General features: G+C 40.2%; 1 protein-coding gene across 3 annotated transcripts in view; it reads left to right on the top strand.

Annotated features, from left to right (window-relative positions):
* The window catches only part of GK (glycerol kinase), an 83846-nt gene that overhangs the window by 55448 nt on the left and 8461 nt on the right, over positions 1-19937 (top strand). For all 3 annotated transcript variants that reach the window (XM_056131242.1, XM_056131240.1, XM_056131239.1), the window contains 8 exons: positions 4841-4883; positions 5322-5402; positions 12070-12148; positions 13026-13122; positions 14278-14362; positions 15049-15169; positions 15288-15431; positions 18925-19005. In XM_056131242.1, the coding sequence (XP_055987217.1) occupies positions 4841-4883; positions 5322-5402; positions 12070-12148; positions 13026-13122; positions 14278-14362; positions 15049-15169; positions 15288-15431; positions 18925-19005 (731 nt within the window). The remainder of the gene's footprint in view (positions 1-4840; positions 4884-5321; positions 5403-12069; positions 12149-13025; positions 13123-14277; positions 14363-15048; positions 15170-15287; positions 15432-18924; positions 19006-19937) is intronic.

Genomic DNA, 19937 nt, shown 5'->3' with positions numbered 1-19937 from the left:
GTTTGGACATTCGGGTGAGTTCATCTACAGCCAACCTTCCACATTGAAGTAGGGAAATAGCAAGGTCTAAGATTATTGGAAAAGATCACAAATCCTTTTAACCAAATTTAAACCAGAGCAGAGAGTGAAGCATGCGTCGGGCAGTAATGAAATGCTTTGAAACCTGAGCAGTAATGCAGGTGCAGAGAACTCTAAAATCCAAATAAAGAAATCCAAAACTTGGGGCCAGAGCAATAGTACAGTGGGTAGGAGATTTGCCTTGCACTGACGTAAGTTAAGTCCCCGGCATCCCATCTGGTCCCCCAAGCACTGCTGGGAGTAACCCCTGAGCATCACAGTGTGTGACCCAAAAAGCAAAAAAAAAAAAATCCAAAACTTGGTGTAGAGAATACCGAGGCTCTTTGGGTGGCAAGTGGTAGAAAATAAAGCTAGAACTGTGTTGTCAAGCTGTGATTTTTTAAAACTGACTAGGTTTTTGTGTCTGGTTATTTGGGACCCAAACCCAGTCAGTATTGCTCATGGATCACTCCTGGCTCTGTGCTTGGAGATAATTTCTTCCAAGACTTGGAGGACCCTCTGTCATGCTTCAGTGTGTAAGGCAAGAGCCTTACCGACCGTACTGTCTCTCCAGCCCTCGTACTAGCAAGGTTTTTTCTTGATAGGTAGAGGGAATCTTCTGAAGATGTGTGAGCTGGGGTTCAAAAGTAACTGACCTGTATGTTAATCATATGATAATCTTGGGGCAAAGTGAGGAGATTAAGGCAGAGGGAGGGGACTAAGACAAGGCCATGGGGAAGGGCTCACTTACAGCATCAGGGTAACAGGGGCAAAGACTAAAGGGACAGGGTCAGAGTACAGTGCAAGTTGTGGCTGGATGTCCCTGGCACTGTAGGCAAAATAGAGAAAGGCAGAGATAAGGAGTTGAGTCACCTAGCTGCAGTGGTCAGACTTAAGCAAAAATTCGAATTCCTCTGAGTAGGAAAATTTCTGCTTGGGTTCTGTTTGGAGTACTGGTAACGTATAATATATTACATACAGCTGGAGTGATAGCACAGCGGTAGGGTGTTCGCCTTACAAGCGGCCAACATGACCAACCCGAGTTCGATTCCTCCGCCCCTCTCGGAGAGCCCAGCAAGCTACCAAGAGTATTCGATATGCCAAACACAGTAACAACAAAGTCTCCAATGGAGACGTCACTGGGCCCTCTCAAGCAAAATCAACGATCAACGGGAGGGCCTTTACCTTTTACCTTTTACATTTGGAAAAGAGGATCGAGTTTTGTGTAAAAGGAGATGTGATTCATTTTCCATATTTCTATAGATTGGGCTTTATTTGTTGGGGTTTTTTTTGGGGGGGTTGGCTTGGGAACAGGGACACACCTGCCAGTGCTCAGGGCTTACTTCTGGCTGTGCACTGAGGATTAGGCCTTTAGGGCTCAGAGCAGCACACAGATTGACCTTGGGTCAGCTGTCTGTAAGACAAGCTCCCTGCATACTGTATTATCTCTTGGGCCCCAGACAAGATTCTGAAGAAACAGGAATGTTTGGAATTGCCAAGGGAGGGGGGAGGAAAAGCAGGTATTTAAGAGAAGTAGGAGACACTTCTACTTCTGATTTCCACAAGGTATGGGGAAATTGGAAAACAAAATTAAATAGCTATCGAAAATTTTTTTAAAAAATTAATTAAAAAATTAAATAGCAGTGTAGCACTGTTCTCTACTTTTTCATTGACCGGGCACCAGTAACATCTCCATTTTGAGACTTGTTACTATTTTCACCATATAGAATATACCACGGGGAGCTTGCCAGGCTCTGTCATGCAGGTGGGGTACTGGGGTACTCTTGGTAGCTTTCTGGGCTCTCTGAGAGGGATGAAGAATCGAACCCGGATCAGCCACCTACAAGACAAAAGCCATACCTGCTGTGCTATGACTCCAGCATTAACTATCATTAATAGACAACTCAGAAGACATTAACTTGTGTCCCTGCCAAATAATAGTTTACATCATATGCAGTTTTTCATCTTGTTGCCTACGGATCTTTATTTATACCCACTAGAGGTACAGAGGAGTATAACAACGTCCTAGGGCTTTTCTCACTCCAGTAAATGTCCCCACCCTCTCCCATTACACCATTTTTGTCCATTTGCAATGAAAAAGCAGTAAGCAATCTTTAGTGAGGTTAGAAAATTTGGACACCTTTATGGATGTTTGAACATAGGATGTCATTTTTAGGGGCTAGGGGTGAAGGGTTGCATCACAGACAGCAGTGCTCCTGGGTGATTCCTAGCTGAAGACACTCAGGATTCACCCCTGGTAGTGCTCACAGGAGCCTTATGTGGTCTTAGGACTTCAAATCTGTTCAGCTGCTATCAATGCAATGCTTTTACCCGCTTATTATCTCCCTGGCCCCAGTACAACCGTGATGAAGACTAATATGCTTCTTAGTGCTGCAAGCTCCCCAGATGATTGCTAACTGGCAGGGGTAGTAATACATATTAAGAGTGAAAACTGTCAGTTTAAAAACTGAAAGTTTAAAAACTGTGCCCAAAATATAGCAAGAGAATCTCTGACTGTACCAAGAATATGCCTGAGTCACTTATTACGTATACTAAATTGAGAATTTGGTTTTACTAAGTTCCTTGAGCCTTTGTGTCAATTTCTACTTTAAGAAGGAAATGACACCACCTGGTGTACAGAGTTTCATAGAGCCGCTAAATGGGTACCAATATTTACTTTTGAAGTATGAAACAGGATAAAGTTAATTTTTACCAATAGTCATGGAGATTAACTTAAATACGTAATTTTTTCAGCTTTGTGGAAGAAAATAGTAGAATTATGTGTTATAATTTGTAAACACATGGATTAAGACCTGCAACTAGGGGTTTGTTTTTTTTTTTGCGGTTGTTCTTTTTTTTTTTTTTGTGAAACACCATGAGGTACAGTTGTAGACTTACAAGTTGTTGTGCTTGGGTTTCAGTTATGCAATGATCGAGTACCCATCTCACCACCGATGCCCATTCTCCACCCCCAACAATCCCAGTATCCCTCCCACCCCCCCATCCCACACTGCCTCTGTCAGGGCACTCCCTTTTGTTCTATCTCTCCTTTTGGGTGCTGTGTTCTGCAGAAGAGACATTGGGTGGCAATCATTTTAGGTCCATAGATTACTTTCAGCAGGCATCTCCCATCCTAGGCAGATCTTCCTGGCACCCTTTATTTGGTTCTCCCTTTTCTATCTGAGCTGCCTTTACCCCTGGAGTGTGTGGCTGGCCTCTAAGCCATGGAGTGAACAACCTGGTATTTATCACAGCTGTTCTCGGGTGTTAGTCTCTTATTTTGTTACTTTATGTTAGCCAGATGAATGCAATCTTTCTATGTCTGTCCCTCTCTTTCTGACTCATTTAAGACCTGCAACTAGTTTTCGTGTCATTGCTCTTTTAAGCACACTGAGTTACATTGGGGCAAGGAGAATGAAAGGCTCAAACTAATTTTCAACGCACAACGGATGTAGCTGAAAGCTCATGAGCAGAGCTTGCACTTGATTTCGATTTGCGCCATAAAACAATTTGGCTGCTGAGCAGCATTTGCGAGGTGTCGTCTGCCTGGCTCTGAACTGAGGGGTCCCACTCTTGCCATATCCACAATGTCTCAGCGCACAGAATGGGCTGGGGATGTGGTGCATTGCAGGAAGTAGAGCTGGCACAAAGGAAAGGCACCCCTGCCCTAGACAGGGCTAAAGAGCTTGAGAAGAGTTAAGGGTAGCGGTCAACTCAGCTGAAAAATATTTCCCTGTGACCCTTACTGGTATCAGTTTTGGCCATTTATCTGCCTGGCACAGGTCAAAAGTCCTCTCGGCCAGTGTCCAAGTGCCAGATTTGTTGCAGAGTTTGAAGCTTATGCTGATAAGGCTACTACTGAAGAACCCAGCGGCCCCATGTTCGCTGTTACTGTCTGGCACCCATCACTGTTGGCATTCTCTGTGCCCTGTTCTACAGAGCATTGGGAAGCGAGGTTTTTATTAACCCTCCCCAGTGTCCGAGGCTTGTCCCCATGAGGTTCACTGTCTGCACTCTCACCCCAGCCTCCTCCAGGCTGGAAAACTTACAATGTTTCTTTGATTACTTTATAGTGACAGCATTTACCTGCTCAGTTGTCAGTGGGTGATTTTTAATCATGATGTTTCCTGTCATATAGGTTAATAACAGTCACTTTAATGTAGGATGTGTTCTAATTCAGTCTTTAAGAGACAGCCCTGATGTCATGCTTATGACTGAGCATGAAATACTTTTCAGGCACACCTCTGAGATAGGGTAGGTTTAATTCCAGAACTCTGTAATCAAGTAACATAAAGGTTTTCCTTTCCTAGAACATATGAAACCTATGTTTACCTCTCCATTAGTTTATTATGTATGAAATATGTCTTTTAAACAATGTACATCCATTAATTTACACACGCTTTATTGCTAAAAATGATAATCACTTGAGGCTTCAAAGAGTCATCATTTTTCTCTATAGGAGAGATGTATAAAAAACACATCTGTTAAGTGCAGTAAAGTTAAAGGGCAAATAAGAGGAGGTATCCCTGTACCTGTATTTTCCTAAGAAGATTGCAGTAAATGTTTTTCTTTCTTGCCTTTCAAACATATTCCAAAAAGAGAATTGTTATCTTCAATTTCTCGTTACCTGTTAAAATTTTGAAATTTGTTACCTTTGGAAATTTCTAAAATTTTATATGACTTGTTATTTAAATGTCAGTTGACATCATTTTGTATTATTAATATTCCATTGTTTACTTTTCAATAAAACTCATCCTGTTTATTCTTCTTCCTCCAACTATAGGTATGGAACTGGCTGTTTCTTACTATGTAATACAGGCCGCAAGGTTGGTTTTTTTTTTATTCCAAATTAAAACATTATTTAAAGTCTTTAACTTTGTATAAATAGTTTTTGAGCATAATTTGCTACTAATCATACTTCAGAATGCAGCTTTTAATAATATCTAGTGTTTAAATTATATCTTAATGTAAGGGGCAAAAGGCATCAAATTTAAATGGTTCTGGAAAGATCCAGTTTAGATAGGTTCTTTGAATATTGACTGTAATTACATCTTTGCAATAATATAAAAGAGGATCATCAGATTTTCAATGCAAATCTAATCTGGATCATGTTTGAACTTTTGATGCAGTTTAAATATATTTTAACACTGCAGATTTTGGCCATCAAGATTTATTTCTTGTGTATTCTTTTACCTAAATTATTATAAATTTAAAAGCAATTGTCATATCTTTAATGTTGAAATCCTTTTTTCTCCTTCCTACAGTGTGTATTTTCTGAACATGGCCTACTAACGACAGTTGCTTACAAACTTGGTAGAGACAAACCAGTATATTATGCATTGGAGGTATGTTCTTTAAGGCAGTATGAATTAATTTTCAAATACCCAAAGCTAATGAAAATTCCACTGTCTTCTAACCCCTTTCCTGATAAGACTCAAAAAACTCAGTCTTCTTCTTGGTATTTGTGTGGAAAAAATCTTGGGACCACTCTGGAAATAGGGACACCCAAGAGAGGTTGAATACTTTATATTTTCTAATTTTAATTGTTAGTGAACTATAAAAATTAAACCATAAAAGTGGGCATAATATAAAAGTAGATTTGTAATACTCTTCTTGTTTTGGGGAACACACCTCGTGGTGCTCAGGGCTTACTTGCCACTCTGTGCTCAGGGATCACCCCTGGCAGTCCTCAGTGACAGTGACGGTTATTGAACTTGTGACAGCTGTGTGCAAGGCAAGTTCCCTTCCTGCTGAAGAATTTCTCTGATCCCAAGTAGTTTTTTTGTGTCTGTATGTATTTGGGCTTTACCATGGATCACTCTGGGAACTATATAGGCTCCCAGGGATTGAACCTGGTTCAGCCACATGTAAGGCAATACCTTACCTGTTGTATTAGCACTCAGGCCTCATTGATAATACTTTATGCAGTAAATTCATAGTAATTCTACTAATCATGTTGCTCCCTGAACATGTTTAATATTTTCTTTATTTTCTCGAACTAACTTCCTTCCTTAGTTTGCTTTTTGGGTCACACCTGGCAATGCTCACCGGTTACTCCTGGGTCTACACTAAGGAAATCTTCATGGCAGTGCTCAGTGGATCTTATGAGATTCCAGCCACCCTGTTGTACTATGGATCATATCCCTATTTCTTTCTTTCTCTGTGGTGCTTAGTTTCTCCTGACACTGCACTCAGTAATCAACTCCTCTGAGGCTGGTGGGACTATATGTGGTATCAGGGATCTAACCATTATTGGTTGCATAGAAGACCAATGCCCTAAATGATCCCTGTTTTCTGTATTTTAACATGCTGCTGTTTAATTTAGAAACCTGAAATAATTTTTTATTTTGTAGCCAATAAAAACTGAAAGTATAACTTATCTTCCTCCTTTTTTTTTTCTTTTTAGTAACACCCAGCAATGCTCAGGGCTTTCTCTTGGCTCTGCACTCAGAAATTACTCCTGTTGGTGTTTGGGGGATCATATGGGATGCCAGGGAGTGAACTTCGAGTAGCTAGATGTAAGGCACATGCCTATACTATCACTCCAGCTCACTTATCTTCCTCTTAAAGTCTTTCATTTTTCATCTGCGTTGGAATGAACAGAAATTCTTTTTTTTTGTTTTGTTCTTGTGGATACGATTCATTGTTACTGTCCTCCCGTTGTTCATCAATTTGTTTGAGCGGGCCTAGTAATATTGTGAGACTTGTTGTTAATGTGTTTGACATATCGAATATTTTACAGGGAGCTTGCCTGGCTTTGCCATGCAGGCAAGTTACTCTCAGTAGCTTGCCCGGGCTCTCTGAGAGGGACAGAGGAATTGAACTCAGCTCGACCGGGTCCCCCGTGTGCAAGGCAAATGCCCTACTGGCTGTGCTATTACTCCAGCCCATGGACAAGATTGCATATTGAAAATATTGGCTAACCATATGTATTTTACTAACAAAATTTATATTTTTCAGCACTTTTGTGCATCTCTCATTTTTTAATTTTCTTGTCTTATTTTGGTGGGAGGTAATATCAAGGGTTCATGCAAGGCATGTGCTTAACCATTGAGTCACATTCCCAGCATAGGTATTTGTAATGAAATTACATGAGGACTCAATTGCTTTATTAACCCCATCATTTCCACCATCTATCATGTTGTTGCGTGTATGATCTTCATTTTCTTCTTGTACTCACTAAACAGTTATTAGTACTGTTTCCTTCTCAGTCGATAGTCAGATTTTATTAACTTTGGTCCCAGGCCTTTTATGTCCCATCCCTATTTTCTCTTTTTGAGAGATATCATTTGTTTTCTTACGGATAGTCTTCTATAGGAAGCCTATTTTGTCTTTATTTTGCCCTCTTAGTGGGGTGGGAGTGGAGGGCTATTTGAGAGTTAAGTTTCGAATCCGAGCTAACTGTTTTTCCCACATCTCTGTTGGCCAGTTTTGATGCTGATGAGACCTCTGATTCTGTGATCTAAATATAGGTTCTTTGTAGATAATTTGGCTTGTTTTAATATGATTACTTTACCATTGATATTCCATCACTTTTTATGATTTATCCGGGTTTGGATTTATTTTCACTTACCCTATATTTACTTGAATACAGGTATGTCTATTATCTAGAAAACTTTCAGCCTCTTTTTCTTCAAGCACTGCTTCTTTATCATTATTTCCATTATCTCTGAAATGGCTATTTTATGCTTACTGAAAACTTCACACTCACCCTCAATGCATTTTTTATCCTAATTTAAATATATGTGTAATTCACTTCAAAAGTATTTTAGTGTTTAAAAAACTCACACATTGTATTTTAAATACTTTTTAAATTGCCTTTTGAAATTTTCTTTATTTTTTTGTTAGTTAACCTTTTGACATTTTAAAATAATTTTGTTTATGTTTTTTTAGAATTTATTTTGGTGTTATGGATTGAACCCCAGGCTTCATATATATATATGAAACATGGGCTCATTCCTGTACCCTAACACTTTCAGATCTGTTTCTCTATGCTGCCTCCCACATTTTGTACTGTGCATTTCCACATTACCTCCTTGAAACAAAGAAAAAAATTTTTATGAAATAATAAGACTCACAAGTATAGACCATTTTTAAGGATTCTGGAAGTAAAAAACCTACTGATTGTAAAAATAATATAGAAATAGTGCTTGATGCAAAACAAAAAAGAGAATAAAAACATAACCTGTTATTAGAAAACAAAAATAAATTATTTTAAGAGAGAGTTTCCCCAGAGAGATAGTACTGTGTGAGTAGAGCAACTTGTCCTACATGTGAGAGACCCACGTTCGGTCCCCGGCACTATATCTCTGTGGCACTACTAACTTATTCATAATATCATCTCCCCATAACTTTTTTCTTTGCCGTTCATTTGCTTCATGATTTGTCTAGGTTTTCTTTATTTTTTCTCAGGGGTAAAGGGTGTGTCACATCTGGGTGACACACCTAAGGATTTGTCCTGTCTCTTCCTAGAAGAACATGGGATGTGGGGATTGAAACCCGGGTGGACCACATGAAGGATGCATCCTACCCATTCTTTTTTTTAATAATTTATTTATTGAATCACTGTGGGAAAAGTTACAGAGCTTTCAGGTTTAGGTCTCAGTCATGTAAATATCAAACACATTTCCCTTTACCAATACTTATTTTTTACCACGAACCCCAATAGAACCCCACCTCCCACCCCTCCCAATTCCTGTGAGGCAGATGAGTTCTAGTTAACACTCTATCTACTTTGACTAGATTCATTGTTTCGATAAAAGATGTACCATTATTATTTAGAGTTCCCCCCCCCCCCCCCCGAAATCAGAAATACTGAAAAAGCGTTGTGAAATGATTTGCTTTCTACAGCTGGGTTCAAGAATTAAATGTTGTCGTGCGGCCGCTATTATGGCCGCGCGGTTTTGGATTTCTGCTATTTTACTTATTAACCCTGGAAGTATTTCTACTAAAAGTCAGATAATTAAGAGATTGGTTTCTGTGCTCTGGAGTCATGGCCGTGCCAGAGAGCCGCTCATGGGGGGCAACTGGTGACCTAGGTAGGGCATGAACGACGGGCTGGAACGCCCCCCTTCCCATAAGGTTTTTGTCGCCCCCCACCCCTGGCTCATATCTGCTGTCCACAAGGCTCCCATGCGGCTGCCATCTTTCTTTCCAGAGAGGAGTGGGCGCCCATTTTTTTTTAATGTAGGAGTACTGCTTTTTATTCAGCCACTGATTAGCTGATTGATTTGTGCATGAACTCCACCCTATTTTTTTTTCCTTTTTTATAATTTTATTTATTGGATCACCGTGAGAGCAGTTACAAAGCTTTTGGGCCTAAGTCTTGTTCATCCAATGAAACACCCGTACCTTCACCAGTGCCCATTCTCCACCCCCAACAACCCCAGTATACTCCCATCCCACACCCTCCCCCTACCTGGGGCAGATGATTTTCACATTACTCTCTCTCTACTTTGATCACATTCAATATTTTCACACCAGACCCACCTTTATTATTTGGGATTTTACCCAAACACTCAGATCTGCTGAAAAGGCAACAGTTTTCTATTGCTGATTAAGAATAACATATGATGTCGCATGCCTGCAGTAGTGGCCGTGCGATTTTGAAATTTGAAATTTTAACACTTAAATCTGGAGGGATTTCTGCCAAAATCTGCTCAAGTCTGAAATGCATCTGGACCCTACAGTAGGTTACTGTCGCCGGGCCACCCCCGGGGGGGGAAAGGGTGTTGCCCCTCTGCCTGCTTCTCCCTGGTGGCTCGGTGGCTGTCATCCTCCAGAGGCCATTGGACAGTCAGGTTTGGGCCCGCAGTGACAATACATTTTGGGCCTCACGGGATGGGAGTGGAGCCGGTCCTGTCCTCCCCACCCCAATGAGATCTACCCATTCTTTGATATCTCGCCCCCTATTTATCTAGATTTCAAACAATTCATTCCACTTATCTATTCATTGTTTACTTGTTTGTATGCTCTCATTTTGGTTATGTCTTTCTTTCTTAGAGTATAACTATATAGCTTCAGCATAGCTTTCCCGGTGGGCAGTGACTTAAAAACAAGGATCCAGTCATACTTGTAGTTGATTCACTGAGGAGTTAGGTCTTTCTCCGGAGGATGTGATTGAAAGTAGGTAGAGTGCCCTTCTATCTTTTAAGGTTGCTTTTCTTTTCAGTTTCCTGCCCATCTTCAAAGCTGAAGTTGACCATTTTCCACTCTTTCTTGCCTCAGAATTGAGACCATCTTGTCATCTGTGAATTTGAGGCCTTCCTTTTCTTTTATTAATTTTTCAAAGGTTAACTGATACACCAATATTAAAATATTTCTCTCAGATAAGTCTTTTGTTTTCTAATAACCTTCCACTTCACTAGTGACAAAACAGTCCTTTTGCAAAAATTTACATCTTCTGGGACCACAGCGTGAGTTATATTTTTATTTCCTTCTTTGAGTTTTGTTCTGGTGACATCCCTGGGGGTGCTGTTCGCTTACTCCTGGCTCTGCACTCAGTAATTACTCCGGGCAGGCTCTGGAGAACAATGAAATTCTGGGCTTTGAACTTGGATCAGAGGCAAATCTAGAAAACACCCTACCTGCTGTTTGATTGCTCTTAGAACCTCATAATTTTCTGACCCTCATTGTAGTTGGTTTAGGATATCAGTGCCACATTTTAGTGATAAACATTTAAAGGCTCGGTTTGGCAAAGATAACAGCAATTTTAGTTTGTAATAACTGAAGTACTGGGCCATAGATATAGTCTATGGGTTAACACACTTGCTAGCCTTGCATACAACCATGCACATAGCCTGAGCATCACCAAGACATTCACAAAGTTATGAATATGCCCTGAGCAAAGCCAGGTAGGTGTGTCCCGAAAATTAAGAAAAAACACATACCTAAAACCCTGACTCAAGTCCTATGTTTTCATCCTTATTTTCTCATACTTGATGATTTTTTTGTCTTTTTGGGTCACACCTGGTGATTCACAGTGATTACGCCTGGATCTGCACTCAGGAATTACTCCTGGTGGTGCGCTGGGGACCATATGGGGTGCTGGGAATCAAACCTGGGTCGGCCACATGCAAGGCAAACACCCTATCCACTGTGCTATTGCTCCAGCCCCAACCACTTGGTGATGTTTGTCGCAAAAAATAGCTTTGTTCATTCACTTCTTTGTTTAGTAAGTCATTTCATGAGCTCTCAGATGCAGGAAATGCACTTAGTATTTAATCAGACTTTCCTGATAGTAATAGGATAGGGGGAAATGCAGCTCAGATAGAGAAGGGACCACCAAGCAAAGGGTGCTAGGAGGAAGCGATTGGGATGAGAGATGTGGGCTGAAAGTATAGACCAAACATGATGGCCACTTAATACCTCTATTGCAAACCATACCAGCCAAAAAAGAGAGAGCAAAAGGGAATACCCTGCCACAGATGCGAGTAGTGTAGAGGCTACAGGGTGGGGGTGGTGGGAGGGATGCTGGGACCATTGGTAGTGGAAAATGGGCATTGGTAGACGATGGGTACTGATCATTGTATGACTGAAATGCAAGCATGGAAGTTTGTAAGCTTGTTACTGTACCTCACGGTGATTCACTAATAAAAAATATAAAAAAATAAGCAGAAGAGTATTCTATTAGAGTTGTTAGAATAATTAGGAAAGAATTATCAGCATAATAAAACATTCCTGTAATCAAAAGTGTCTTTTTAGTGATAAGATACCCAGTAGTTTGAGCATAAACAGAAAAACCTGCATAAGGCAAACCACGGAGCATGTTGTTACCACCTATAGGAAAAGGGTCATGCTGATGCTGGAGAACACAGTTCTTTGCCTATCTCATGAAAATCCCTTAATCTAGATCAAACTTAATCATTTCTTCTAAAGTCCTGGTTTATGACTCTTGTAGACTTTCCAACTGCAAGCTTTTGAAATTTTTCTATGTTGAGTGATTCACAGAAAGGATATAGTCAGAAACGTGTATATCAGGATAGCGTATATTCATGGATGTATTTTTTATAGGGGTCTGTCGCCATAGCTGGTGCTGTTATTCGCTGGTTAAGAGACAACCTTGGAATTATAAATACCTCAGATGAAATTGGTGAGTACATTCTAGCAAAGGGTGAAATGTGTTGTTATTTTTGTTTGTGGGGGCCACAGCTAGAGGCGCTCAGGAGTGATTCCTGGCTTGGTGCTTAGCTCTCACTCCTGGCAGTGCTCAGGGGCCATTTGCAGAGCCAGGCAATAAATCTGGGCCTTCTTTGTGTCAAGAATGTTCTCCAGTCCATTGAACCATCTTTCCAGCCCAAATGGTTCAAATATGAATGATAGAAATTTTGACATTTGTCTTTGCCACCTGTTAATACTTCTGTGTAAATATATTTATAAAACAGTAAATTGACATACAGGTGGTTATTAATGCACCTATAAGATAGGGCATGAAAAATACCAGTGTAAAATTGAATACTGAAGATTACCAGATTTTCTGAGTAAAGAAAGCCTAGTCTCCTGAATTTATTAGATAACCAAGAGCTTTTACCCTTTGATTGGCTTAATAGTAAAATTCCAGCCTCTGTACTTTATTAATAAAATTATTTTCAGTTGGTGGATAATCATTTGGACTCATTTCTTTCTGATATATGTTTAAGTTGCTGAGAACGAGACCTTCAAACACATTTTGATTGGTGATACCGTGGATACAATCTTAAAAGTAGCTCATTGCGCACTAATAGACCTTAATCAAAACTAATCCACTTCCTTTATTTCTTGTGATGGGGATATTACATTTTCATGGATGTAAGGAAATATTTTGCATTGCTCTTAGCACACTGCTGTAATTGGGACAGTTTTTCTCTTCTAATGAATAAGAGGTCAAAAGCCCCATGTTGATGATTTAGACATAATGTATATAAACTTATTATAAGTGAGCTTATTACAGTTAATTGTGTTTTTTGTTTTGTTTCATTTTTTCATGGTAGAAAAACTTGCTAAAGAAGTAGGTACTTCTTATGGCTGCTACTTTGTGCCAGCATTTTCAGGGTTATATGCACCTTATTGGGAGCCCAGTGCAAGAGGGTAAGGATTGGAAATAAGGTATGCTTTTGTGAATCTTGAATTCAATAGCTTATACCTTATGAATGAGTAGTTTTCTGTCTTTTCTCATTATTATTACTACTACTACTAATATTGTTATTGTTATTATTACTGTTCTTGTTTTCTCTTTTGGGCCACATTCATGCTCAGGGGTTATTCCTGGATCTGAACTTGGGAATACTGGAGGTCTCGGGGAACCTTATGGAATGACAGGGATCAAACTTGTTTTGCCACCTACGAGATAAATGTCTTGCCTGCTGTACTATCACTGCAACCCCTGTTTTCAAATTATTTCATTTCATTCGTTTTATATTTTGATGCTAGGGTGTTCGAGAACCTTTCCTATTTGGAGAGTATACTTTCAAAACCTTTTAACATTAAGAAGTAATAAGTGCTTTGAAAATAAACCCAGGAAATTTATATTAATCCTAGTATTTATACTGGGAGAATTGGCCATACTCAGTAGTGTGTCACCTCTTAAAAGTGTAAACTAGGCTTGCTTCTGCCTCTGCTCAGGGATCTCTCTTACAGGTGTTCAGGGGATCATATGTAGTGCCTGGGGCTAATCACAGGTTAAATGTATGCAATGACCTACCTTATCTGCTTTACTATGTCTAAGGTCCCAGTGGTATTATCTTTACCTTTATTGTGTCTATATGTTGTCAGAGCAAAGGGCATCGTCTAGGTGAATATTAATTTGGATTTTGATTCCTGCCATCTAACCAGATGGATCATGAGGGAGGTTTTTCATATGTCATTGCAATGTTGGAAACTAGCACTTTCTAAGTTATTTATGTGTGCATCTAGCTTTTGGGCATGATTATTTGTGTAAATTTTCATCCTTTTGGGGCCCGAGCAATAGTATAGCAGGTAAGACATTTGTCTTGCACATAGTCAACCTGGGTTCAATTCTTGGCCCTACCATTCGGTTCCCTGAGCACTGTCAGGGAGTGATTCCCGAGTGCAGAGTCAGTTGTAACCACTGTGTACTCCTGGGTATGTCTCCAAAAGAAACTTTTTGTCATGCTTTGGGGTATATTTAATCTACAAAATTCACTTCACATAATTTTTTGACCATTTCATACCAACCACTTATCAATTTACATCTAATCTTCAAATTTCTGTGTGTCATTTTAGGATCATCTGTGGGCTCACTCAATTTACCAATAAGTGCCACGTTGCTTTTGCTGCATTAGAAGCTGTTTGTTTCCAAACCCGAGAGGTAACAAACATAGGCCTTAAAAGTATGAGTCCAATTTTACCAGTCTTTACAAGTGTATTAAGTACTTTCCTTGTACGCAATTAAAAGCTAAAGGTTGCCTAAACATTAAATCTAATAATTTGAAGTTCCTGTCCTTTCCAGCTAACTTTCTATTATCTGCCAAATTCTGGGATTCTTGTAGCTGTGAGGATGTGGGGAGGGGGTATATCAGGGAATGGAGTTGTGCATGCTTAGCTTTTGGGGCCTGGAAGCAAGAAATAAAGCAGTTATGAATGGAGTGCAGAGGTATAAAAGAGAAAAGGTTGACGGTGACCAGATCAAGGAGATCTTGGAAGATCTCAAAGAGAAGTCTAAATGGTATCCAGTAAGCACTGGGCTGTTTCTTCTTCTTCTTTTTTTTTCTTTATTTGCTTTTTGCTTTTTGATTCACAACCAGCAATGCTCAGGGGTTACTCCTGGCTCTGCACTCAGTAATTACTCCTGTGCTGAGGGTACCTACCATCTGGGATGCCGGGGATCGACCCCAGGTTGGCCACGTGCAAGGCAAACACGCTACCCTTTGTATTATCGCTACAGCCCCATCACTGGGCTGTTTCTATTCAGGGTTTGTAAGTAGAAGAATGCCCCTTTCCAAGATGGTTCAATAAAGTACTCAAATCATGTTTCATTGTATTGTTTTGTTGAAGATTTTGGATGCCATGAACCGCGACTGTGGAATTCCACTCAGTCATTTGCAGGTAGATGGAGGAATGACCAACAATAAAATTCTTATGCAACTACAAGCAGATATTCTGTATATTCCAGTAGGTTAGTAAATCCTTTTAACTATGAGAAGTTTTTCCCACCCCCCAGAAGAGCTGGGGTTTTTTTGGGGGGGAATGCTGGTGTCCCTGCAAAGTTGCTGATGTCTCTGCCTCCCCCTCAGTGAAGCCCTCCATGCCTGAAACGACTGCCCTGGGAGCTGCCATGGCGGCGGGTGCTGCAGAAGGAGTCGGCGTGTGGAGCCTTGACCCTGAGGATTTATCAGCAGTTACGGTGGAGCGTTTCGAACCCCAGATCAATGCTGAGGGTAAAGTTGAAGAATATAACTTTTTCTGGTAGCCTGTGACCAAAGGACCCTAGTGAGAAAGACATGGCCTATCTTTTGATTGACAGGTTAAGGAATTGGAAGAAATATAAGTATGAGGTTTCAGATTCAGCTCTTAGGCATATTTGCCTGCATTGAATGAGTTTTGTTTTTCAAAATCCTAAAATCATGGTTATATCATTGCTTTCAGCCGTTTACAGCCCTCTTATGGAAGGATAACACTGCCACTGTTGTTTCAAGCTTGATACAATGAGAAGGGCCAGGAATATGATTCAAGTGGAGAGACACATGTCTTGCAGTTGTGAGACCCTAGAGTCCAATCCCTGCCTGGCACCCCAGGGAGAGAAGGGGTGAGGGAGAGACAGAGATGGACAGAGATAGGCCATCCACCCCTAGTCACCTGATCACCTTTGATGCCAATGGCCTGGCTGTAAGACTGAGGAACATTAATAATTTTTTTCATGATGGGAGGGTGATTTAGGATCTCACCCAGAAGTGCTCAGGGGCTACTCTTCATTGTTAACATGAACCCATACACTGTTGGGGCACGTTAATCCCTGGTCTCCTGCATGCAAAATGCACTCTAGCCCCTTGATCTCTCATCCCACTCCAACTCTGGTAACTGATAAGGGTGGTAGAATCAACTTGACTAAAACATATTTAAAATTAATTAAAAATTTAAACCAATAACAATTAAATATGTCATTCATTTCCTAACAAACTAAGCTAAACCACAAGTTCTAACCAACACCTATATTAAAATATAGTGATCTATCTCTTTTTTTTTTGTTTGTTTTTGTTTTTTTATGTTTTTTTGGTCCACACCCGGTGGTGCTCAGGGCTTATTCCTGGCTCTGCATTCCTCCTGGGGGACCATATATGGTGCCGGGGATCGAACCCAGCTTTGCCGCGTGCAAGGCAAGTGCCTTACCTGCTGTACTATCACTCCGGCCCCTGTGATCTATCTCTTAAATTGAAATGAACGTGAGTACAAAAATAAGATTTCATAATTTGAATTTTGGGCTTTTAGCTTTTTAAAAACCCATGCCTAACTAGCCTTCAAGTGGATTTTTAGCTATTAGGAAATAAATTTTCACATCCACTTTTGTTAAAATTTCTGGAAGACAATACAATATCTAATAATGCCTAAATTTTATTTATTACAATATGCAAGAAAATGAATTGTATTGCCAGTCATTTTATCTCATTATCTAGCCCATGTATGTGCCATGGTGTGAAAATGTTTCAAAAACTGATATTCCAGCTGTACCTTTTAACTTTTGCAATGTTGGATAAAAAAATAAGTAGTTCAAAAAGCATTTCTACTTCTGAAAAATATATTTTTAGGAAGAAAAGTATGTTCAAAGCAATTTATATGATCTCCAGCTGCTAATTCTACACTGCAATTTGGTTTCTTTTTGTTTTGAGTTTGGGGATACACACAACAATTCTTAGGGTCTAGTCTCTTACCCCTAGTGGTACTTTGGAGAATGTATGATGTGCTGGGGGGGGAGGGGGGCTGGAGAGATAGCACAGCGGGTATGGCATTTGCCTTGCTCGTGGTGACTCTGGTTTGATTCCCAGCATCCCATATGGTCCCCTAAGCATCGTCAGGAGTAATTCCTGAGTGAAGAGCCAGGATTAACCCCTGTGCATCGCCAGGTGTGACCCATAAAGAAAAAAATAAAATGAAGTGAAATGAAATATGAGGTGCCTAGGATCAACCTCACTGCAAGATAAGTGCCTTCACCCAATTCCTGGATTCCTATTTTCTGAGAAAAGCCATCGTTGTCCTTTTCAACAAATGCCATGTCTTTATTTTCTTTATATTTAAATTTTTTATTTTCATTTTTTGGGGCCATAGCAGGTAGGGCTTACTCCAGACTCTGCACCCAGGGGTGCCTCTTGGGCTCTGGGGACTGGGGATGCAGTGCTGGGGATTGAACCATCTTTGACTGTAAAAGGCAAAGTCCCTACCTGCTGTGCTCTGGCTCCAAACTGTGACTTTCTTTTCTTTTAGTTTTCGAGCCTCACTTGGCAGTGCTGAGGGCTTTCTGCTGGTTCTGTGTCTCGGCATCACTCCTGGTAGCTTGGTGGACAGTGTATGGTGCCAAGGATCTAACTTGGGTCATCTGTGTGGAAGGCATATGCCCTATGCCCTGTACTACTTATTTCAGGCCCTCTTTGTTATCTCCAAAGGCACATAGATCATTGGTTAGTTCTATCAGTGTGCTTCGATTTGTGAGTCACTCCCTTCACCAGAACCAGATACCTTACAGTCAGACAGAAATAGCTGCTAAGGTGCAGTCACCCTGTAACAGACATTTGTTTAGAATATCAATGGTCAGAAACTGTACTGATGAGTCTATCGAGGTGAGTAACTCTTTACTCACCTGGAGACTCAAGCATATTGCAAGAAGTTCAAAGCACAAAGAAAATACACTAAGGTAGCTGGTGTGGTGAGACGTACATTCAGTGCAGTGGAAAGTCCAAAAGCTTTCTGTGGAAAAGGCTTGGAAACTTGAAAGAAGGTTATCCCCATGCGTACTTCAGTATCCTTACAAGGAATACAGTGCGTGCATATACTAGTTCCCCATTTTGTTTGATCTTCATGCTGCTTAACTTTCTAGAAAAGTCTCATACTCAGTGACACTTCCGGGCCATGAAAGTGACTATTCAGCCACATTTAAAGATATGAGGTCCTGGGGATGTTAGGAATTCATGCTGTACATGTGCTCTCCTGCTTCAGTGCTCTTTCCTGTTCCTGATTGCTTTCTTTAAGAAATCCTGTCTCACAGGAATATTGTAATATTTTTAAAAATACCCCAATTTTTTAAATATATTTTAGCTGAATAAAAAATTTGTCTTTTGAGCTTTCCCACATCATCACCTACCACTCCTCAATTTTAACGTGACCTTAAGAGAGAACATAGCAGTTGCAGTTCCTTCTTGTAGGTTCAACACCACCGGCTGGAAATGACTCCTGTCATCGTGCGCTGCCTCTCTAGCTCTCTGGTCACCTGCACATCTATGATATGTCATTCCTCCACCTTCTAAGCAAGCACTGTAGCGCTGTAGCACTGTCCTCCCATTGTTCATTGATCTGCTCGATCAGTCCTAGCAATGTCTCCATCGTGAGACTTTGTTACTGTGTTTGGCATATTGAATAAATCATGGGTAACTTGCCAGGCTTTGCTGTGTGGGCGAGGAACTCTCGGTAGCTTGCTGGGCTCTCCGAGAGGGGCGAGGAATCGAACCTGGGTAGGCCGGGCTTGCTGCGTGCAAGGCAAACACCCTACTACTGTGCTATCACATCTCCCTCAATTGCTAGCAACCGTACTTGCCCCAATCCGAGTCCTAACGGAACCCACTTCTGTGTACCGTGTGTAGTATTTTGTCAAGAATGCTGGGTGAACATAAGTATGGTCATCTCTGTAAATTGCCTTTCTTTTGTGTGTTTTTCATTTCATTCTAGAAAGTGAAATCCGTTATTCTACGTGGAAGAAAGCTGTGATGAAATCAATGGGTTGGTGTACAACTCAGACTCCAGCAAGTGGTAAATTTTGTTTTTAAGTTATCGTCACTTTGTTTAAATGCTTTTTAAAATGTCTGACCATTTATATTTAGTAAGGCTTCTTCAAAGTAAAGCATCCCCTGAGTGCCTATCAGTTTGAAAACACTTTAGCGCATTGATGTGGGCTCCACAAGTTGTGTTAATCAAGCCTTATTCAAGTGTGAGCCACGGGTTGTGTGCACCAGCATCAATGTGGTTAAAGTTTGATCCATCAAATATTAGCAAATATAAATGATCAGGTTGCTCAGCATACTTTTTACGCCTGCCATACCTTTCTTCTTATTTTATTCCTGGTGCTTCAATTAATTGGTTTTCTAAAAATAAAATTATTTCCACTTTCTTCTTCATGACAAAAATGCTAGAATCTTTTCCCTCTAATTTCCTACTTTACCTTTTTAGGAGGCTGTAATTATGACTCAAACCATATGAAGGCTATATTAGTTTCAGAAACGTTTTTGCTACTTCCTAAGTTGATTTCGAGTTTGTGGCAAAACATGTGTTCTGGAAATTCATTAGCATTAGAGAGGAAGAAAATGTATTAAACATACGGATTGAAAAGTTTTTGAAAATAGAGACGATAAAGGAATTTGTTAAAAAATCAGATAGAAATGTATTTAGTTTCATCCCCCCATTCATGACGGTTTAAGTCCTGGCTCTGCATACAGAAATCCCTTTTAGTAGTGTTTGGGGGACCACATGAGATGCCAAGTATCAAAGCCTTGTCAGTGGTGTGCCAGTACCCCAACTCCTATGCCTGTGCTCTCACCAATCCTAGAAATGGGTTAAGTTTAAATCATTTGGCAGTCAGTGGTTTTAAACTAAGCTCTTTTAATAAGACTTTGATTTTAAATGATACCTTTAATTATTTGCTAACTGTAAAATTTTGAACACATAGAAGTAAAGGAAACAATGGA

The sequence above is a fragment of the Sorex fumeus genome, unplaced genomic scaffold, assembly GCF_029834395.1.
Source record: "Sorex fumeus unplaced genomic scaffold, SorFum_2.1 ptg000086l, whole genome shotgun sequence".
Classification (NCBI taxonomy): domain Eukaryota; kingdom Metazoa; phylum Chordata; class Mammalia; order Eulipotyphla; family Soricidae; genus Sorex; species Sorex fumeus.
Note: the sequence above shows the minus strand (reverse complement) of the source record. Positions and strands in the feature narration are given on the sequence as shown.